Here is a 23,620-nt window from a genome sequence, read left to right as displayed (position 1 = left end):
ATATTTATCGTCTATGTATCGTTAAAACATTTAAATTGAGAAATTAGTGAACGGGCTGGCTGCTCGTTTGGTTTCAAATTTTATAGAAAACATATGTATATTTACACAAAGTTGACAGTTTATTAGATCTAGTCCACTCCTGGTTAATTTATACATACTGTAAAAAATGCAACAAAATAATTTTAATAAATTATATACAATTAAATAAAATATAAATAAGACACAAACACAAAGACACAAACACATCACAAGAGGCTTTTCTTCTTCCTGTCATTGTCAGACTCATTGAAAGTGATCACGCTGCACTGTTGAAAACATATATTTCCTAAAGAAGTGTTTCCCAACCTTTTGGAGCCATGGCACATATTTAACATTAGAAAAATCACGCGGCACACCACCAAACAAAAATGTCACAAAAGGCATATTGATCATTTCCCCCCGCGCACCAGGCATAGAGGAACTGGCTCGGTTTGTCCCCAGTATACCTTTTTTGCTTTTTCTGATCACTACTCATGCTACGGCCTTCGTCTGGGTCGCAATTTTCTCCAGGACCCAGGTCAGATTTACCACTTTTTCTTTTCAAATATTTATCTATTGCTATTACGCGCTGCGTTGTCTCACTGACAATGTAATTTCCTCTACGTCATATTCTATTTTACTGGCAGTTGGCAACCCATTAAATTAGAGCAGATAGTTGTACTGCCCTCTAGTGGAAGAGAATGTAATTGTTCTGCTAGTTACTCACGTCGATCGCTTAGTGCACTAATCTGGTGGAACCAGATAATCTTCCACGGTACTCCTGATCATTTCTCGGTCACAGTGGTTGGAAAACACAGTCCTAAAGAGTAGGATTTTACATGTGTTTCAGTATGATGCTTGAAGCCAAAAGAAATCATCTCCCTTTAAAAAAAAAAACAACTTTTTGTATCCTTGTCAGCTGTTTACAGTTTTTGCCCACTGCTTGAACACATTTTGCAAAACCCCGCTCGCTGTGCCAAAACTGTACACACAAGTACACATGACACAACACTGGGAAATATACCATTCACATCTGTGCCAAATTGGAACTCTACTCCCAAAACCTAAACTCTGCTGTCAAAACCTAACATTCCTTTGTCAAAATGTAACTCTGTTGACAAAATGACACATACCTGCACCATATGCAAACACTCACAGATCAGGGGGAACACACTAGTCTGCTGTACATAAAACACTGCAGTCCTTGATTCCCATTGTTTATTCAGAAGGCACATTTACAGGAGACACATTTCCAAACAACCATAAACGCAAATAGACCTACTCAATACTGTACATTGCAGTACCATGAATACAGGTACAGCAAATAAAACAACAACAACACAATAGTACTGCAATAGAAAAAACACTATACTGTAAACACAAAAAACCATGACAATTGTGCATAAGTGGGCTCATGGATCCCGCCGTCTGTTGGGGTCTGGCCACAGGACCTCATCAACATCGCAAGCAATGTCCTCTCCCGCTAGGCACCGGGGTAAATATCCTCTTGCTCTCCCTCCATCCATGCTTGCAAAGTTCTTGGAATGGCTACGCTGAGGGCTTTTTGTAGTTGGCTAATTGGTGTTCGGTTTTGCAAGTAGGTGCCTTCAGGTGTGTATTTGAGTGGTTGCAATTACCCGATGTGTTTTGTATTTTGGATACATGTGTTTTCCGAATGGCACCCTGAGATTTCATTTTGTGAGCGAAGTGTCTTATGTATGAAATAGAGTGTAGCATGCAGGACCATGTGTGTTGCATGAGGGAGTAGGTGTGTTGCATAATTGGTACTGGGGTGCAAAGCAGCGCTTTTGTTTAAGGTAGGGGTACATGTGTTTGAGGTATGGTAACAACAGCTTCACGTTGTGTTACTTTAGTCTAAGCATGGGTTTATAGTGTTCAAGCAACGGGCAAAAACTGTAATAGGGGGTTATATTCTCAAGCAGCCCTTGGTTACTTGAGTCTGAGGCTGAGTGGAAGTTTGGCCTTGATATTACAGTTTTTTCTGAATGCTTAAACCCTAACTGTGATTCCTGTAGCACAATCTCCAAAACTATTCAGACTTATAGCAAAACCACTCACTGAGTTTGCAAAACTAAAAGCACAAAAACTGCTTTGCACTCAGTTTGCAATTTTGTAACACACACTTTGCAAAACTGTAGGCACAATTCACTGCACAACACTCAATTACCAAATTTCCAACACACTCCTAGCAAAAGTATACACATGTATGGCTATCATTAACACTAATTTGCCAACTGTCTGGCACACTTTCACATGTGAAAACTTTTTTAGATAATTAGTTCACTTTGCAATCAGCCTAAGCACTATAATACAGGTAAGCTGTGTGTGCGGAGTACAATGGAGGGAGCAGAAAGAGTGAGAAGTAGAGGAGGCCGAGGAAGAGGACGTGGAGGTGAAGAAGTAGGATGAAGAGGACGACAAGGACAAGGAGGAGCAAGAGGAAGACGAGGAGGGGGGAGAGGAAGGGTAGGAAGAGTAAGAAATAGAATTGCTGATGACATCAGAGCTACAATAGTGGACCATGTAATCAACCGTGGAATGACCCTGAGGGTAGCTGGCCAACAGGTCCACCCTAACTCGAGCCGCTACACTGTAGCAAGTACCATAAGGACATCTTGAAATGAGAATCGGTTAGTACAGTCACTTCGCACAAAGATTTGTAGCACTGCCATATGCCAATGAGAAACACACCAATACCATTGATGTAAAAATACTGAAATTGTTACTTTACAGAATTGCTAGATGACCAGATGCTGGGGGCAGAGGAAGCATGTTCACTGCAGACCAAGTAACCCATATAGTCATTATGGCGATTGCAAATAATCCTATACTTGGAAATAAACACTTGTGTTTGTTTTGATGTGTTTGAATAAACACCAGTACTTGAAGTTTGGATCCCTCTATGCTTATGGATCTATGACAGAAGTATGAGCTCAAACTGACATAGCCTACCTTGTGCACAGAGAAAGCAAAAGCCAGATGTGTTTTGTATTCATACCATCAGTGTGCAGTTGGCGCATTGTGTGCTTAGTAGATGATGGCTTGTGTGTACTGTTTGATACGGAAACACCATTTTTACGAAGGTGTGAAGAGTTAATCTAGCTGTGTTTGCTTTTGCAAGAGAACTACAATGTTTTGATTATTGGGTGACAGGTTTTCTTATTTGTGTGAAGAGTTTTGCAAAATTAGCCAATAGTTACAAAAAATGTGCTTAAGCAATCAGAAAAAACTGTAAGCCATTGAAATACTGCTGACTTTTCTTGGATTTCTACTAACTATAAGTTTCTGAGAATATGTCGGGACTGTTGCTTTATGCAGGGGGATTATTAACAGACTTAAAAACTCCTTTGTCCCACACGCCATCAAACTGTTTAACTCCTCTCTGGAGGGGAGAGGGAGGGGAAACAGGAGGACAAAGGAGGGGGGAACAACTAAGCTGTAGTGCCTCTTCACCTCACTGTACAATACCTTGTGCAATACTTTTTGTAAATAGTCAACAGTGCAATAGACTCAATACTTGAAATGTGCAATTCACTTGTATTTTTATTTTTTATTCCTATTTATTCTATTTATCCCCTTTGCATATTTTATTTATATTTGTTTCTGTATTTATATATGTGTGTGTGTGTGTGTGTGTGTGTGTGTGTGTATATATATATATATATAACAATTCTGTAACTGTAACTTCGGTCGTTGCTGTGCTTTTTTTGGAAATCGAATTTCCCAGAGGAACCCACCCGAGGGATTAATAAAGTTCTATCTTATAACAAAGCAATAATAGAGCGCAGTCCCATGATATTCCATCACCTTGAAATTAATGTTGAGGTTATTGTCTGTCACAATCATATGATTTTGTATTGAGCCTGGTGGATTGTGATTATGGTGCAGGTATCCTGTGGCACTGATCTGGGAGTCTGAATAATTGATAGCAACTATAAGTGGAATCTCTAACTAAAGTACACCCTGGCGTCTCTGTATTATCCTCCAGTAACAGTCGTGACTGTCAGCCTTCCTCTTTCAGACACAAGTATTTTATTTGGATGCATATAAGACATTATAAAGTATTGCCTCACAAAACACAAAGATAAGAACACAGTTGCTCACTTTTCATCTTTTGATGGCATCTGCCTCTTCTCACTGCAGAGGTTCAATCTATTGGAAATTGTTTGGATCGAAGCATCTTCCACATGAGGTTAATGGCTCCATCATCTCTTCAGATACGCTGTGTTGCATGCATCCTAGCTGTGTTTAGATGGTTATCATCTTCTGGACAGTTTGATCACTCGCCTCTGTCAGTGCGCCCCAGGGCAGCTGTGGCTACAATGTAGCTTGCCATCGCCAGTGTGTGAATGTGTGTGTGAATGGGTGAATGACTGAATGTAGTGTGAAGCGCTTTGGGGGTCCTTAGTGACTAGAAAAGCGCTATACAAATGCAGGCCATTTACCATTTAATTGGTCATTAGTGATCATTATTCACGTGCTTTAAGGCATGCAAAAAGAAAATTTATTGGTCGTTACTGTGATCAACAGAAAGAGTTGTTCTAAAAAGTAAGATTAATAGGTTAGTGAGGCAGGTTCTCTAGCCAACCTAGATAACTGCTGTTATGGTGATGGGATGTTTGGATTTCTGGTTTAAAATCATTAGTGTGACAGGAAATTTGAATGTCATCAGGCTGTGACACAGAGGACACCTGTTTTTCTGCTTGGTTTTAATTTGTTAGCAACACTGTTTTTCCACTAGATTTTAGTCTATTTCTAGATTGTTTGTTACTAAAATTATTTCATTGATTTTTTTCCACTTTGATCTGGCAAAAAATACATTTAAAAGGTGACTTCCACATCTAAATATTAGGCTACTGGAAAGCATCAAGTCACTTTAACATGATGGCTTCATGTTAGAAACTGTAGCACTCAGCAGATTCAATAACAGTCATAAACAAACATAAACACACTTCACTAGCACACCCTTTTGCCTTCAGAACTGCTTTAATTCTTTGTGGCAAAGATTCAACAAGATGCTGCCAAAGAAACATCCTCAACTTCATTACATCATCACTACCATCCTGAACCAGTGATACGAGGCATCCGGAATCCAAGTTTTCATGTTCCTTAGTCCAAATCTTCTTTTGTCCAATTCTGGTGAGCCTGCGTGAACTTTAGCCTCAGTTTCCTGTTGTTAGCAGACAGGAAATACACCTGGTGTGGTCTTCTCCTGCTGCAGCCCATCTTCCCAAACTTCTGTATGTTGTTCATTCATAGACGCTGTTCTGAATACCTTGGGTGTGACAAGTGTTTTTGAGCTATTATTTGCTTTCAATCAACCAACAGTAACAGAAGAATGACAGTCTAACTGAAGTGGCAGTTGCCATTGTAGTCAAACAGGCTTTGTTTTTAAAACCGCTATAAAGCATTAGTACATGTGAAATACGAGCAGAAATTGCTCTTTAGCCTTCTTTACAGCTAAACAATACAGAACATGCATATGTAACATGTTGGAAACGTGGAAAGGCAAAAATAAATAAATGGAGGTTTTCGATGTATTTAAAACGGTAAAAACACAATAAAAACATGACTAAAAATGATTAAAACAATCTGGTCATTCTCTGACCTCTTGCATCAATGATGGAGTTTCACCCAACTTGCGAGAACTGCTGCTCACTGGATATTTTCCTTTTTCTTTTTTTTTTAACCCATACTCTGGAAACCCCAGAGATGGTTGTGTGGAGAAAATTCAAGTGGACAAGCAGTTTCTGATATACTCAGACGAGCCCATCTGGCACCAGCAAACAGGCCACATTCAAAGCCACGCAAATCACCTTTCTTCGCCATTCTGACGCTCAGCTTGACCTTGAGCAGGTTGTCTTGACCATGTCTACATGTCTAAATGCACTGAGCTGCTGCCATGTGATTGATTAGATGCATGCACTACTTGGCAGTTGGGCAGGGGTACATAACAAATCAGCCAATGAGAGCACATGCACTCTACATGCGTCTCCTACTTTTCAAAAATGCCTAAATAGGCAATTCAAAGGACAAAACAAAAATAATGTAAATCCATCCAATAGTTTATTGAATAAAAGCCCAACACAAATTTACAAAATTTAATCAGTCAACATAAAAATCAGTGACTGCGCACAACGTTCACTGTTAAAAATGTACCCCATGACAGATGCTTTAAATTATCCCCATCAAAAACAATCTGCAACCACCCCGAGCCAAAACAATTCTGCTGGAAAGAAGCATGTTGGATGGATCTGCACATACTGTAGTTGGGAACTGATATTTGTGAAATTTCAGAAGAATAATTAGCTCTACCAGTGTCAAGAAGGAGGGCCTGTGACTGAAAATGCTTGGACAGCTTTACATTTCAACACCTCTGTCCATTGCACTCTGACAGGAGAAGCTTTCACAAATATATATATAGATATATATAAACTGTATAATAGAAATCAGGAGGGTGTTTTTACTCATAACCATATACATAGGATGTTACAAATTCCTTCCTAGGAACAAGGTTTTTGGTTCCTTGCTTCATTTGATAGGTGATGTTAATGTTCCGAAACAAAAATCTATGCAAGAGCCCATAGAAATGACCTAATTTACAACTAAGAATATTACTGACAACTCACAACCCCCAAAAAGAAAAAGAAAATTACCAGTTGAAAGAACTAAGTGGTAATTACAATATGAAAAAAAAAAAAAACAGTTAAATTTAGCTACCAGACATGTATGCAAATTAAGTGACAAAACACAGAAGTTCAGTGGTTGCCAATTGTCTCATCAAAGTAACAACAAACTGTGTTTTCAAAGAACCTTCACTCAATAAAAGGGCACCAAGGATCTAGTTTACTTGGCATGGCAAAGAATGAGTGTATAAACAGGAGGGCAAAAGACATTCGCTCATGGCACATCCATTCAAACTGAGCTCAAAATCAAACATTGCTGTTCAACAAACGCTCGAAGTTCTTATTCAGTGAGCTGCAACATTCGAAACAGTGCAGACAGAAATGTCAACCACAGAGACGGACATCTCCCATGTCTTACAGTGCATTTCTCCCTACAGCGCTTTTCATGTTTCCAACCACTAAATAAGCAGGTGATATTTTTTTTATTTTTACTTTTATTTTTCCCCAGAAGAAAACCTTGGTACTCTCTCTCTCAGCCTTGAAAACTAGATTTTGAGCCCCCACTTGCTGTTGTTTGCTGAAGCTAGTCCAAGGAGGGTGGATGTTTGGATGTGTTGGCTGACCGTCAGGCAGCGTCCCGCGAGGTAAGGAGCTGGGAGCGGGTCGCTCTACTCAATCAGCTTCTTAGCCTTGAAGAAACGCCTCAAGTAGAAGACCTGCCATGTGGCCAGCCCAATCAGACAGCACATGGAGAATATGCTGAAGTACAGCACGCGTGTGTTGGTGGATTCTGTAGACAGATGACCGAAAAAAGGGTAGCCGTGTTATAGGACAGTGATGCAATACTCCTTGTTCATCACTGAAGTAACCACTACAAGCAGACAACTTTACTCTCACGTCTTTAGCTACTTCCTAAGAAAACAATAACAAAGGAACATTTGCAGCAGATGGCTGCTCCAGCCCGACAATGCTTCTGCTAGAGGTTTCTTTATGCTAAATCTGAGTTTTCCCTTCCCACAGTCACCAAGTCCAAGTTTATAAGGAGTTGTGTGACTTTTGGGATTGTTGGATTTTTAACTTAAAATACACTCCTTGAGGTGACAGCTGCAATTTGCCACTATATAAATAAAATTAAACTGAATTCAGTGAGAGAGCTACTGAATAGCTATGTGCTGGGTTGTATTACCATTGGTGTCCCGCATCTCCTCTTCTCTTTTTTTCATGTAAGCAAAGTCGTTCACGATGGACTCCGAGAGGTCTTCCAGGCGCCTGAGCTCAACCTCAAGAGGCTTCAATTTCTCCACCTTGGCAATCTGGAGGGACAAAAGAAAATGATCAGAGGGAAATGGCAGAGAAGGTTGTACAACAGCTTGAGAAGAAGGGTTATTAAATAATTTGTCCAGCAGGTGTCAGTCTAGTGTCGTGTGTATGCCAAAGCATTCCTGTTTACACAGGTTCATGAGAATCTGCCATTCGAACTCTGGTGTGAACAATTGCACCTGAGAAAAGCCTGGGTGTGGTTGGCCTTGTTCCGCAACCACAACCAACCACAGCGTGTTATGATATCAATGCACGACGTGTACCAACTCAACTAGCGTCAGAAAGTTTCTTGGTTATGTGGTAGCTCCTGGTTTGTTTTTTTTGTGCATGACTTGATGTAAGCCACTAGAACAAATTCTCGTCAGTCCAAGAAAGGCCTGGAAAACTGCCCGAAACAGGTTTGAATGTTTCTACTTAATTTCTCTATGCATCCTTTAGTCGTGTGAAACAAAAATAAATAAAGTAAAATATATATTTATTTATTTTTCAGGCCCACTCAGCCATTAGGACCTTGGATGTAAAAAACCCGTGAGCTGCCAAATGATCAAAAACACAGCACACTACAGCCGGCTCTACCAAGCACACATTCTCAAGTATTCTGCAACAGTGAGGAATTCTTCCAGTGTTTTTAACTACACCCCCCACTGAACAGCTTGCAAATTTGTTCAATAAGTAACATGTCCATCTATGTAGGTGAATACATGGTGGGTGGAGCTGAAATTGCAGCTACCCACAAACAGGAATGCCCACTTGGAAGTCTCGGCGAACATCCATCAACACGCAAAGAACAGCATGTAATGTTTGTGCGCTGCGTGTGGGTGGGGAGGGAGGACTGATCATCAGCTCACAGCTCTTTATCACGCCTAAATTTCTAAAGTGTTGCCTAAGGCAGTCACAGTTAGTGGTAATACATTTTCGGGAAAGGAACCCAAGTACTGTGACGATACACACGTCCCTATACAAGAAAAATTGAATGATGTGAAGCCAGGGAACCTCCCGCACACATTACCAAAGCACCCTGAGGTCAACACTGTCCTTCAACAAAAGACAACTACAGCAGTACTTCCAGGAAAAAAGACAAGTTTTAAAAAAGGAGGCACTGAGGTCACAACTGCCAGATTATGCTTCCGTAACATTTGATTAACATGAGACTAAACCTATATGTAACAGTGAAGATATTGTAGGCTGCTTCAAGAAAACCTACTGACCTGATCTCCAAGACACCATGTGCATCATCTATATGAAAACAAACAAACATTTCAGACTGATTCTGACCTCTTCGTAGTTTTTGGCCTCAACACCGTGCTTCATGTCCAGATTGACCAGCTGGTCAGGCACTCTTCCAGTTCCTGATTAAAAGAGCAAAAAACTTTAATCATCATATTCAATTTCACTGAAACATTTAAAATGAGCATCATTTATATAATTTATCCTTTCTAGCACTTTTTTTTTTTTTTTTACCAAGCTTCACAAAGTGCTGTAAAAGAATACAGTGTATTCTTTTACAGCACTTTGTGAAGCTTGAACTAAAAATCACTAACTTACACACCAGGAAAGACAAGCATTGTAAAACTTTAACAGTCACAGTGCAAATAGGAATCAATACATAAAACGTATAGATAATTGATGTATTTGTAGCGATGCCCTGATTTTGAAACATTGGCTTGATGTGATGATGATAATTTTGGCCTTTCTTATTTCTTCCCCCTATCTGAAATGTAGAAATCCCCATACAGGGCTCGCAAAATCGCTAGCCCGACATCCCGGAGCTAGCGATATCTCCGGTCGGGCGACCAAAATCTATCTCAACCCGCCCGTCGGGTTATCATATAGCCCGACGGGCGGGTTGAGATAGATTTTGGTCGCCCGACCAGAGATATTGCTAGCTCTGGGACGTCGGGCTAGCGATTTTGCGAGCCCTGCCATATAGTAAAGAATCAATAAATGTAGTCTTTCAGTTGTACATTATGTCATGTTGAACATTTAGCACTAGTTGTTGTCACCAGCCACCTTATAGGCCAACAGTGGCTGGAATATCACTTGCATTCATTTATTTTATTAATCATTTTCATTAATTACACTTTTCAGTTTCATGACCATCTATCGATATAACCCAAAATCACTGCAAAATCTACTAAAACTAATAAGTAATAGCGGATGAAGACAGCGGGTTAAATGGTTAATCAGAAGATTTGACAGTGACTAAGGCATAAAACCAAGTGTGTGTGAACAGCAGCAGCTGTCCATAACACACATGGGGGGTTGGCATGCTTACCCATGGGTGATTTGCTCTCGAAGCAAACCTCAAACATGTCATAGTCCTCTGTGGTGAATGCAAACTTTCCTTTTGAAGCATCTTCCTTGGAGTAAAGAGTGTGGCCAGAGGAGTCTGTGATCTGCAAAGATACACAAAAGCAATAAACAACAGTCAAGAGCCAAAGAAACAGCAGAATATTAACTGAAATATTTAAATCAATACTGAATTACTTTGCTCTTTAATGTGGGAATTTTAAATCATTGACCAGTATTATCACTAATAATGGTATTTTTATGACACCAACATGAGGATTTCAGACACTTCAACTGTGTCGTTTTCTAGATAGTTATAGGCTGAGATTGTGATGATGGTTGCTTGTCATCCTTACATGTGTCTGAAAATGCAAGGCTGCAACACCCCACGCAAGCCATTAAACTGCCAGCTGTTAGAACATGAGGGGAGTAAAAAAAACAAAATAACTTCGTGAGGACGCAGTGCAATCTGTAACAGTATAAATATCGGTCATTTTCTTTGATGTGAGGAAAATCTTTTAAGATCTTCATTTAAATAATACACAAACCATCACTGACGTGTTGGAAGCTAATGTGCTAATATGGCTAAGCTGTGCTTGGCAGCTGAATGGACCCTAAGACTGACGTGTAACAGCAGCAGAGCCCAGACGAAGTCACCGGCAGGGTCGTTTCTCCAATGTTTTAATATAAATACGTGCACTGTGTGTTACAGCGAGTGCTCACTAGTGTCAAGGTATCTTAACTAATTTTTAAAAAAAGTAAATTACCCCTCAAATTAACCTGAACGGGAGTGTTAGCGAGCACTGACTGTAGCCAGCTGGCTAATTAGCTTCTAAAACCAGGAAGCCGAGGTTTTCTGGGCCTGGGCTAGCTACAATGCTAACAACAGTAGACATTTTCGCAGCAGAAATTACTCGATTTAACATATATAGCCACGAGAGTCACTTGTAAGCGATGCATCGGGTCATTAAAAACCAGATTGAAGCCATTTCGGCCCCGACAACAAACTTGGTAATGGTGAGGGTAGCTAGCCAGCAGGTCTGCGCTCACCTTCAGATTAGTTTTCGTGTTCGCCTGCTCGCTTATGTCATACTCCCCCGTGACTAGCACGTCTTTGTGGATCTCCTCCCGTAAACACTTTCTGGTGTTGACCGGTAAAAAGAAGGAAATTGATAATACCGATTCAATAAGAACCGGTAAGAGCAGTAGCGCAGCGACTCGAGCCATGGCTACCATCAACCGACCAACCAGACCGTGCCAGCCAACCAGCTTAACACCGACTTCCAACTCACACTACCGGCCTCCCTTAGCACTCCAGCGCCGCCGCTGGCCTGGACGTGGAACTCCAACTGCAGATCCTGTGTCCGTGAAGTTCGGGTGAGGTCCAAGTGTTTTATTTTTTGTTCATTTTAGTTTATCTTAGTCCCTTTACAGTCATTTTATTATATTATATCCAGGCTTGCCAACTGGTTAAGAGCAATATTCATGGAATTAAGAATAAAGCATATAAAAATATAAACACTTTGTCCAGGCAATTGTCTTCTCTGTGTACTTCCTCTTTTCGTCCTGCCTCGCAGCAGCGCATGTTTAAAACCTTTTGTCCAGCATATCTATTATATCTAAAACTAAAGATATTGATGTTTTGAGTTAGTGAGTTGAAATTTTGATTTATGGGTGGCAAAAAATTTTTTCTAAGAAATATTTTTTGTTTTGTTTTGATTGGAGTGGCGGAGTAAGCTTTAAATTACATTTTTAAAGTAGCTGAAACAGTTTTGCACCTAGTTTTAGTCTTTTGTTAAGTTATGGTTTACTTTTATAACTTTGGTGCAAAGAGAAGGATGCATTTGCAGTAGGCATGACATTGCAGATCTGGTTTGCACTCAGGCAATTAAAATACTTACAAGGACTCTACCTTGACAGAAACTACCAGAAGAATCACAGCAAGACTTTTCTATGACTAAACTGTTGTAAAAATAACTGCTCAGGTCACAAAGAGCCCTTACCACAAAGCATCCAACACCTAAGAAATCTGCTAGTGTATCATCTACAAAGGGAGGGACTGGTACATGCATATGTGAAAAACTCTAAATTGGTGTAAAGGCAGCGATCAATGACAGGTGGCATGGACACCAAACAGACAGCAGCTGCAACAGAAGAGGAATCAAAATTTTGGCCAGTGAAAGCTGAAGGAGGATTTCTTCATCCTTTGATCATGTGTAAGCTAATCCTGACTGCCTTCTGTACCACTCACTGGGCAGGCAGGGGAGCACTTTCTATATTCTATTTAGTGAAGCCCTCAACTACAGAATCTTTTCTACTTCATATAATAACGCTCCACATCGTCATTACATGAAGTAGAAAAGTAGATTCTCCAGCAGAGAGTCAACTGTTCTCCATTTCCACCCTGTACTGTCACAATATTCAACTCTCTGCACACAATAAGCCACTTTGTTGCATTGTCCAGTACATTTTACACACAGTTACGCTGAAACATCAGATATTTGCATTTCACAAACCAAATATAATCAACCCCACAGATAAAGAAGAGGGAAAGATAAGGAAACACTTGGAGGGGGGGAATTAATGATAAGCATGGGGAAATTTACAAGATATACTCAAAATGGTAAATGAGCTTTAGTGCTTTGGTGTGACAAGCACATATTGTATGTTAAAGGACTAAATCATACTGTATATAAGTGTGTCACAATGTGTCAGAGGAATGACTACAACTCTTGAGTTATTTGCTAAATGTTTTCCTAAATTAATCACAACTCCAACTGCTCAGAGCTTTACTTTTTGTGTATATTGGTCATAAACGGAGCATTTAAGTGAAGTGCGTAATTTCTTCTTGGAGCATACTGTATCAGGTTGCAGGGGTTTTCCTGGCTAAAACCAGTTCTTTCTCACTAAAACTGGAGCTCAGACTTTTGTACTGTTTGTCAAGTTCACGCAGATCAATTGAAAAAAAGAAAGAGAAAAAAAAACAACTAACCACGTAGCAAACCATGTTATTTGCTAGATATTGTCATTTAAAATTTTCATGTAGGCACCAACAGAGTTCAGTTCAGTTACTGACGACAGTTACAGAGACGTGAGAGGTTCAAAGCAGACAGCAACCTAGTCAGCGTTCACCTTTCAGTCAAACTTTACTGTGCGCCTGCTGTGAAAACATAAAAAATTGTAAAGAAAAAAAAGGGAACTTATTATTTACTTGTTATTTAGTGGAATACTAACAATAAAAACATGTACATGTCGAATATTTATTGGTTTATTTTCTTCGTATTTTTGTGTCTAACAGGTTAAGGCTGTTGTTAGTAAAACGATGAAATTTATACCCTTCTTCTTTCCACTTGTCACATTTTGCAGAGCCATTCAGTGGGTTACAACAGAACCTTTGGTGGTCTGGTTCTGGTCTTCAGGACCTGCCTTAACATGATGATTATATAAATTGTATAAAGCAACCACACAGGCAGGGGCAGATCTACTGTGGTGGCATGTGCCATCCTAAAATAATCCCTTGCCATCCCTAGTGCAACCATAGTTTTGCATATGACAGTGTTGTTTATAGCATGAACACTTTTACCCTAGCTACAGTTAACATTGAATATAAATTCTAAAACTTAATATATTGCAAAATGTTACCCTTGCATTAAAAATGTGTTACCCATAGTGTTGAGCTGGCTTTATTTCCTGTTGTCAGTAGTGTTTGACAGTACAGATTTCTGACCTTATGTGTAAATTCAAGCATGTAACAAAAAAGTGCCAAAGAGAAGTTAGACTTGCATTTCTAACTGATCCACCTAATGTTGTGTAGCTTTCAGGAGTTTATACTTATTGAGCTACATGCTTATTTATTATGTTGGCTGTACAGTACATAAGATCGAACTGAAATGTTTAATGATTTGGGATAAAGCCAATAAGAAAGTTATAGACTTTGTTATTGTTATTGTTTATATGAAACGTGTATACTTATTGCATTTGATGTATTTTCACCATTTATATATAATGCATATTACAGAATGTAACTACTGTATGTGTCTAAAGAAATGGCTTTGCTTTTGCCACCCCCTCTGATTTCCATGCCACCCTCATGCCACCCTAAGAAAATTTCTCTAGCTCTGCCCCAGCCACACAGGTCTTGTTAAAAGAGATACCTTAGCTTGAAAAACCAAAACAATTTCTGTACCGGGCTGTTAACATGTTTACTGTAATAGCAGAACAGCTTACTCCTACTTATGACAGGAAAATCTACCTGGTTTCTTTTCTTTTCTTTTTAAGCCTTTTGGAAGGATCTGTAGGAAATGTTCTTCAAGCTTTCCAGTGTGTTTTAACCAAAGACTGCATATGAGACGGAAATGACCGCTGTGACACAGGCGTGTTTCCAAGATTGTTTAAGAACCGTGGCACAGAGGTACTAATAAGTCAGAATATTTCATCAGAAGTAAAAGCATTGTAGAAAACTGGTGTAGAAAACATGATTTTTAGGCTCTCACGAATGCCTGTATCCAATTTATTAACTTAAACATAATCTTGCACTGGATAAAATTGTTTCAAAGTGGAAAAAAGTATTTAGACTTTTCATTTAAGTAAAAGCAAACTAAACGTTAAAATCCTAATCAAGTAGCTTAATAGTTCACAGGTTCATTGTTTAAATTTTAAAGCTTTAAGCTAGTTACTTAAAGCTTTAAAGTAACTAAAGTAAGTGTACTCATTATGTGGAATGGCACCTTTAGAATTATATATCTACTGATTTGGGGGATTATAAAATTAACAGTAATGTTATCTAATGCCCTCATTTTAGGGGGCACAAATCATTTGTAGGGGGGCATCAGTTGGAGCTGGTGCCATCTGATGCCCCCCTGGAGAACACACCCCTGCTCTGACATTAGTATCATCACTATGCTATCATCTAGTGAGATAGCTAGCTAAATATACATATATTTTTTAAAGGTTTATTCTTATTCATCTTTATAACAGGTATTCTTATTGTATCATCAGATTTTTACACATTGCTTTTTCATTTCTGCTTATTTATTTATTTATTTATTTATTTATTTATTTTTTAGGCCCCTTTATTTATTTAAATTCCATTTTTCTGCTTAACTGAGCTATTCTCCTTTACTGAAGTCATTTTTACACATTCTTTTTAATTCCTTGGCTGCTGTACCACTGGCATTTCCCTAGTTTTGGGATGAATCAACTATATTTTATCTGGCCATTAAGTTTAAATTACTTTGCTGAACAAAGTGCAATTTTTTACCCCTGCCCCGGTAGTGGTCTTGTGTGGGATGGAGTGTTTACATCAGGTGTATTGTTCGCTCTGTAGAGTGCTCCAACTCCAAAAAAGGAGTTTCCTGGGTACGGAGACAAGGTGACCTTGCACAATAAGCTAAATATATCATTATAAAGATCATCACTATTCACACTATTCATTTATTCAAGCATCCTATCACAATATAAGATATGCAGAGCCCAGAGCTGTAGCTGCAGTTCACAGAGCAATGAATAACAGTCATTAGGACAAAAATTGTTCTGGACTTTTATGATTCTCAAAAGGATGTGACCTGAATGGCTGCCTCTGTCTCCCTGTTAGCCCTCTGTTCAACTAACACCACTCAGTAGACTGGTGGTCAGTTTCCTATTAAGACTGGAAATATGGGATGTGCAGTAAACAACAAGAACCCCGCACTTTAACTCACACAGCAGCAGCTGTATTTACAAAAATAACTCTCAACTTTCCTTTGAGGGAGCTATCATTTTCAGAAAATCCTTGTGTTAGTGTTTTGCAGACCAGAGAATATTTTTAACCTGGGCCCCCTAGTGGGTCAGAGAGGCTACATATCTGAGACTAATGTTAGTGGCAGAGCGTGGGAAGGCTTGTGCAAACAAGCCAGTTCAAGGTGGAGAGAAGCACAATAGATCGATCAGGGACTTTAACTCCTTTCACTGAATAAATAGCAGTCTTATAGTTAGAAGTCTTTTAACCCCCCACAATCTGCTTATTGATATCTAAATATTGTCACTAAAATCCCTTTATCATTACAGTTACTAATAATCCAGATCTATCCTGTAATCGCTGGATCTAGATTATGAAAAAGACATATTACGTTCAGTGTTGGCTTGGGTCTTTTTGAAAATCCCAAACGCTATTATTTTTCTGTCAGCAGCTCAGGGATTACCCAATTATATATGATAGAGCTGTCCAGTTTCCAGGGAAACATCCTAGTTACTGATCCCATGAGACAAGAAGAGGACACGCTGCTGAGTGGGGAGTCTGGCAGCAGGTGAACAGTAATTATTGGATAGAGAAATCCCTCCAGTTTTGTATCTTATTGCGTCAAAACCTCTAAGAATAGCAAGTCACACACACTCCTCTGTGCCGCAGAGGAGCTTAGGCTACAAATGAAATTCACAAAACTTTACATCCAACAATAATGAGTAGCCTGTATTTGAACTAGTTTCAGCTGTTCTTGAAGTGTGAAAGTCATGCTTGTTCAGAAAAAAAAATTATTTGCTTCTGTTTGTTAATTCCAACCCTTTCTGGGCACATTTATTTATTGATTGTGAATTAAACATTTCAAGGAGTAGGATGAGAGCTTCTTTTGAAATCTTACACCTGATTGACTGTAACCGTTTTGTCACCTCTGGGCACGGTTCCAAAATTTCATTTAATTTGACTCCAAAGAACAGACACTTCCTTAAAGAACAAGCCTGCTGACGCAAATGCACACACCCTTTAACTAGCTGTTGTTATTTTATGAGTTATGCTCCTTATCACTTCTAAATACTGAGAAGACACATTCACACAGCAGTAATTCATCATTAAAAAAGGGCCTCAGGCAAACTCACAATAACTCAGACAAAGAGTTGTTTCAGGGCAAAATTGGATAAAACTGGGTGTGCTTAACATTGATTACTATAAGTGTTATTCTGAGTCAGCTCTTGCTCTGTTACTTAGCCATGACTGGCAGACTGATGTTTTGTAGTTTGTTAAAAGCTTTCACATCCCTTCTCAGCAGCAGAAAGCTATCAGGGGGATGGCTTTCTGTGAATACAAAGCCAAGCCAAGCTGAGCTGTTGTCAGTGTGGCACGTAGGCGAACTCAGCTGTTTCATCATCACTGTGCTCACAATTACACCAAGGCAGGGATCTCTGTCTGTCTCCCTCCCTGCAATCCTCTCATCCTCATCATTGTCTCCCTTCCTCCTCCTTCTCCTCCTCCTCCTCTCTTTCTACCAGGCGTATGCTGCCTGGTTCCTCCCCTGGGTTGCAGCACCGACGCAGGTTGGCGTCACAGTGGTCTAATTTTACTGCTGTTGATGCTGATGTTAAAAGAAGCAATAGGCACCTGCTATTTCTGCAGCTACCCCATCTCCCCGAGCCCGCAAAAGGGGTATTAATAAACAGAGTTATTAGATGCTGCATGGTCGCACACGGAAGCTTTATTGAGGAAAAGAGGGGGGGGGGGGGGGGGGGTACTGCTGAAGAGTAAAGGAAAACAGATACTGAGAAATAGGCTGTTATGCAACGGCACTGCAAGGACAAAGCAAGAAACCCTATAAAAGCCAATCTCATAAAGAACACCATATTTTGCTACTTCAGTGCTTTGAGCGATATTAAACTTGTTCCTCATTTGAAAGCAGGCCCTGAAACCAGGAAGCAGAGCAGCAACAACTGCTGACATCTTGTGTGGCTTTACAAAAAAAAGGGTGTGACCACACTGGAAGGCCTCCAACGTCAGAGCTGGTTGGTTATTGTGCGACAGTAGTCTTCCACCAAGCATGTCTTTTACACAGACACACCACGCATTTCCTGTGTGAAGCCATTAGGCAACCTGCCTTTTGATGATTCTGCACATGATGAAATAGTGGTACAAGGGGAAATGAGCAAATGAGGTGAGAGAATGACATGCAGACAAGATGAGAAGGCTGGGAGAGGTCTGATGACACAGTGAGGAGCAATAAAAGCAGAATAATTAATCTGCAGAGATGCCAATGGAAAAAACACACACACAAAACACACCACCGAGATTTATCTGAAATAATCAATGATTACTGCATAAGTGATGCATTTATTGCCTTCATGGTCTCCTGCGTAACAAGAGGCAATAGATGCCCCCACCCCCAGACCTTCAGTTTTAATTCATACTGCATACACAAATTATGGGGGTAAGGATTGGGGGAGATTATACTAGATTATATGAAAATTTCATTTCTAGATCTTCCACATCAGGTGACCTTTTTAACTAACAAATGGCATTTGGATGTCATGCTGTCACTTCAGCATCCATGTTGGCACAGCTGTGCTTCAACAAGATCCACATTTAGCATACAGTCACAGCATAAAAATAAACCCTTATCGCTCATGCAGAAGTTCATTTAATAGGTCGACAATGCTGTCTGTGCCTTTATGAATTATTTCTGAGGACTCCTCTTTTTCCTTTTTTTTTCCTTCCTCGAATTATGCTGTAACTCGCACGTCTTTTGTTCTGTGGGAGGTGATGTTTTGGCTAATCGGGGACCTTCTGATGCACGAGAATTAATTAAACCATCGTATATTGTGGCTGAAAACGTCACTTTCAGATCCTCCTGCGAGTTCCCTTGCACAACTACAGATCGCGTCTGTGTCTGCGTGTGTGCGCGCGCGCACGGTTGGACGTGAGAAACGTGTCGCATCGGTTACGAAAGCAGTGTGCAGCAAGCCTTTTTCATCTTTTTATCACAGATGTCGGTGATTAAATCGGCTCTCCCTGAGACCGGCAGAGGGGGAAAAGCCGAAAGAAGAGAGCGTATATCTGTTTTAGCGGGGGGGGAAAGCGCTGACCGAGCTGCCCGGTTACTTTCTGTTGGCAGGCGGCAGCGAGCAGCAGACTCCTCGCAGAGCCCTATATTTGGGCACGGAAGTCCAAACGTCATCGCGCACGGCTTACGATTAAAAAAATGGAAAGAACGCACTGACGTAAGAGCCACTGACATAGTTAACCCTGGCAACAGGCGGAACAATAAATAGAGCAAGTGGAGGTACAGGGAAAAAAGATGGCTATGCCTTATATAAGCTAATTTTAGCATTATTTTAATAATTTTTGAAAGCATTTTACTGGAAATGCTTTTAATTTACTACTCCTGAGAATATTCCCCTCTTTTTCTCTTCTCTTTCATCTTTTCTAAAATTATTTTTCCTTTGCCTCTCTTCCCCTAAACACGGCGGGAGGTTTCTTCCTGTTAAAAAGAGTTTTTCCTTCCCGCTGTCGCAAAGTGCTTGCCCCATGAGGTGACTGATGAATACACCTGACTTGAACTGAATAAATATGTAAATACATATGTGTGTGTGTGTGTGGATATCGTGAGAGGAAAGCAACACACCCAGCCAGCACAGATGATTGAATTGAAATATCACTATCTTTTTATTTACATATTTTACAAACAACATTCTTCTTTACTATCTCTTTCTCTATTCCTCTATGTGTAAAAAAATAAATTTAATAAATTAAAAGGACTAATGTTTTCACAGAAAACTTTGGATAGACCACTCAGACCATGGTTAAGACAATGCACGTGTTCCTTTTTTGTTTGTTTTTTTCTTTTTAAAATTTCACAAACAATTCACATGTTAACTCTCACATTCCATTAACCAGAAAACAAACTGGATCAATAATAACTATTGCTCTGAACATATCGATAAACAACAAGTTATGTTATCTAGCACCATATAAATCATATACGAACTCATATAACGACTAGATGGTATTAGTTGAAACATGCGGGGAGGGTTTTTTTTGTTTTTGTTTTTTAAACTTGCTACATTGGTGTTATAGGCAAGTATAGATAAAGGCAGATAAAAATCATAAATAATTTAATATAAGTCTGTTCCATAGCCCTGTGATCGGCACATCTACGTAAGAAAGTGTGCTTTGATCGGAAGAATCATTGTTTCTTGTACAGTCTTTTAGAGGGCCAGCAGGGTGGGTGAGCTGAGGGAGTCGGAGGACTGCTCATTGCTGCTGCTTCCTCTCCTGTGGGCGACGCCGCAGGTGGGGACGGTCTCTGCCTCTGGGAAGGTGAATACAAATGAAGACGTGTAGGTAGTGCAGGCTGGGGTGCAGGTTACTACAGGTGTGCACAGGGGCTCGAAGTCATTGGTATTAGCTGAGGTGTGAAGAGCCTCCCACTCCTGACCCGTGTAGAGGGAGCTGGACAGGTCGACCTCTGGCACAGACCGTGCCGTCTCCATCTCCGTCTTTGCCAGGAGATCCAGAGACTCCTCCAGGACAGAGGACTCCAGGTCTGACATCTTGACTGTGCTGCTAGAGACGGTGGCTGTGGAGAGGGTGGCGCTGGCGCTGGAGAATATGGAGTTGGAGGTTGAGGTGAAGGTCGACTGGCTGGAAGCGATAGCGGGTGTATGAGAGACGGTGATCTGTGGCTGGGTGGACACTGCAATGGAGTGGCAGGAGTGGGTAGGAGAGAGGGAGGTCAGGGGGAAGTCTGTGCCCAGCTCAGAGGGGATTTTGCAAATGGGCTGGTGGGCAGCCAGAATGAACTCAAGCCTCTCCTTCTCCTTCAGCAAGTTGGCGATATCATTCTGCAGGTTGGATTTCTGGTCTTCCAGGATATCAGTTTCCTGTAAGAGAGAGAAATGGAGGAAGTTGCATCAGCTTGGCTGTTGGATAGCTCTGCTATAGCTCTGACAATAAACATGTTTCAATGAGTGATGGTAAATCTGATGGGATACTTACAGCTTGCAGAGTGTCTGTAAGCTCTCGCCTCCTGTTGCGGCATTTTGCTGCTGCCTGCTTATTCCTCTCTCTGCGAATCCTTCTCTTCTCCTCTTCCTCAGGTGTCATCTGCACATGATAGAAGGTAAAAGTTAGGACCCCTGCTCTTTAATAATCTTAGTCTATATATATACATAACACTTCATGAACGAATGATAATTACCTGTTCCACTTTGCCTCTCTTGTTGTGAGCCCTGGACATTGCAGATTTCATGACTGCTCTTGAGTATGCAGGGCTAGGACTGGAGGTGTAAGGGTGAGCTCCGTGGGAAGGGGCCACTGAGGAGACCACAGGCTGGACCATCCACTGAAGATCTGGGCTTGTGGAAATGGCTGTGACTGTGGGGATGAAGGAGGCACTTGATGCTGTCAGGTCTGTGAAATCCTGGAGGAAATGAAGTAAAAAAGGAGATCGTCAGGACATTTGGTACATTATCAGGAGGGGTGGCAGCATTGCAAGATGTCTATGAATGAAGCACGGAGGGTCTATAAAAAGCTGGATGGTTTAAAAATATCCTTATGATGTCAGCTATGACGTTACATTCTCTCTATGGAGTTTCCAGGTGGATGAATGAAGCTTGCCTTGCACTGTGTGGTGCGCAGGTCAGAGTTATTTTTTAATATATATATTTAAAAACTCAATGGGTGCTTTTCTTAATTTCCAGCCAGCCTTTTTCATTATTAACATTATTATTATTTGAAAACATCAAATTTAAGCTTTGTCAGTTTAATTTAGTAAACATTCAAACCTCCAACAGGTTCTTTCTGAGCTGAAATAGCGTGTTGTAAAGATTTAACAATGTTTAAGCGGACATACCTGAGACTGGGGAGATCCCATGCTGGAGTAAGATCCCGCTGGTGACGGGTAATATCCCAAAGTGTCCACGGACGGGGAAGCGGTGCTGCAGCGAGAGGAAGAGTCGCAATCCGCGTTGAAATTGAACATCATCGTTCCTTTTTTTCGAAAAAAAATTTAAGCAAATAAGAAGATCCGGACAAACTCTACTAAGGACGAATGTAAACTTGAGGTCAGGATAGTCCTTTAGTGGGTTTGCGAGAAAACTCTTCAAGCGCTGCTCCCGATCAGTTCTCTTTAGTCGCTGTTCTGCTACTCAAAGTTAGACTGCCAACTCTCCGAGCTGGGCCTTTTTTATAGTGTGCCTGCTGACGTAGAGAGGGGTGTGCCGTTCACCCGACACCAGGAAGGAAAAAAACACCAAAACACTGACTTAACAACGCCGTAATAACACCGACTTGTCCTCGCGCTCCATTTAAATTCAATACACTTTGTTTGCACGAGTCACGAATGAGTCATTTACAGGTGATAAGTGACTATTTAAAATGTTTATTTCTAAAACTCGTCTTCAAGAAATGGAATATTCCGGAGCGGGATCCCCGATACGTAGGTATCCATATATGGTGCATCCTGTGAAGGAGGCGGGGCCTGATGGGAAATACACCTTGAGAGTGGCGGACAGCGGCATGACGTTATGTAAAACAACAAACACAGACGCTGTTGTGAAAACTTGAAGAACTGAGATAACAGTGAGGAAAAGTGCGTCCTACACAGCAGGGACACAATTAAACATGTAAATGTGTCTGTGCTGAACAAAACGTACCAAACAAACACATTAAAAAATAAAAATCTGTTTCTGTTTTTTTAACCCCCTCCCCCAGCCGTGCGCCTCCTTTTTTATTTGTATTTTTGAAATATAGAAACTCAATTTTATCGTGCAAACTTGTAGTTAAGCACTTTGTGATATTCACCTTGAAAGGTGGTATATAAATAACATGTTATTTAAGTACTCGCTAACTTCACTCACTGACTCACTTATCGACTATTTTTAAAGTGTTTAATTTGATCAATTGTTACACATTTAATGCAAGACAATTCATACAATCACAGGAGGCCCATGTTTGTATGTGTAGGTAGGTCAAAAAGTACAAAGAATAATTTGAATAAAGATAAGAATAAGCGAGAAAACGGTGGGTAATTGATTTTCACTTGATTCTGTGGTCTGTCTGTTAAACCGACTTTTAATTTACTTATATACTTAATTTTATCCATGTATTTTTCTTATTTAATCCCATGCGTTTATATCCAGTAAGTTACAATGGAATTGTTTCATAGAATTGTCTAAAATATCTCTACATAAACGTTACATGTCAGGACATGGGTGACATGTTCTCCACCCTCAGGTACTATTTGTACTTTTCGCCTGCAATCCAGAACAGGGCGTGTTTAGCTGCAGAGCGAGCTGATAACTGGTTTTCTGTGTGTACGTTTCCTCGACGACAGTTTACATTTCTCAAAGGAGGGGACGGGGAGGGGTGGCAGTTAATTGTAAAGGTCTTCCCCAAAGCCACTAGCAGAGGGAATCCTCAAGATTCACGTAAGAAGCTATGAAACGAATTCATGAAATGCAGGCTTAACGGTGAGCCAACATTGCGACTGCATTTGCTGTTTAATAACTGTTCATTCTCTGACATCAGCACTTTTTTTTATTATCGTGTTGACTTGAGAAGTAGGTCTGTGGAACAGGCATCGTGACTTTCGTGCAATATTACCAAA

The 23,620-nt window shown here is 40.4% G+C and overlaps 2 protein-coding genes across 3 annotated transcripts; both read right to left on the bottom strand.

Moving 5' to 3' along the window:
• Window positions 1-5,006: 5,006 nt before the first annotated feature.
• tmed10 (transmembrane p24 trafficking protein 10) lies at window positions 5,007-11,593 on the bottom strand. 2 transcript variants are annotated; one of them, XM_085431771.1, is made up of 6 exons: window positions 11,325-11,593; window positions 10,261-10,381; window positions 9,261-9,334; window positions 7,852-7,978; window positions 7,289-7,455; window positions 5,007-5,314 (listed from the first exon to the last, which is right to left on the bottom strand). In XM_085431771.1, exons 1-5 carry the CDS (start codon window positions 11,508-11,510, stop codon window positions 7,334-7,336), a joined length of 630 nt encoding a protein of 209 aa, XP_085287897.1. In that variant the 5' UTR covers window positions 11,511-11,593; the 3' UTR covers window positions 5,007-5,314; window positions 7,289-7,333. The 2 variants fall into 2 exon arrangements, with proteins under 2 accessions (XP_085287897.1, XP_085287896.1); XM_085431770.1 differs by lacking the exon at window positions 5,007-5,314 and having other exon boundaries at window positions 6,087-7,455.
• Window positions 11,594-19,653: 8,060 nt separating this feature from the next.
• On the bottom strand, window positions 19,654-22,183 carry fosab (Fos proto-oncogene, AP-1 transcription factor subunit b). The gene is made up of 4 exons (XM_085431769.1): window positions 21,866-22,183; window positions 21,212-21,433; window positions 21,010-21,117; window positions 19,654-20,894 (listed from the first exon to the last, which is right to left on the bottom strand). The coding sequence occupies exons 1-4, from the start codon at window positions 21,995-21,997 to the stop codon at window positions 20,220-20,222; spliced, it is 1,137 nt and encodes a 378-aa protein (XP_085287895.1). The 5' UTR covers window positions 21,998-22,183; the 3' UTR covers window positions 19,654-20,219.
• Between the last annotated feature and the right edge of the window lie 1,437 nt (window positions 22,184-23,620).

This window comes from Copadichromis virginalis, linkage group LG15 (assembly GCF_057382275.1).
Source record: "Copadichromis virginalis isolate Kocher_CV1m ecotype Utaka linkage group LG15, C_Virginalis_male_GT1.1, whole genome shotgun sequence".
NCBI classification, from domain to species: domain Eukaryota; kingdom Metazoa; phylum Chordata; class Actinopteri; order Cichliformes; family Cichlidae; genus Copadichromis; species Copadichromis virginalis.
Note: the sequence above shows the minus strand (reverse complement) of the source record. Positions and strands in the feature narration are given on the sequence as shown.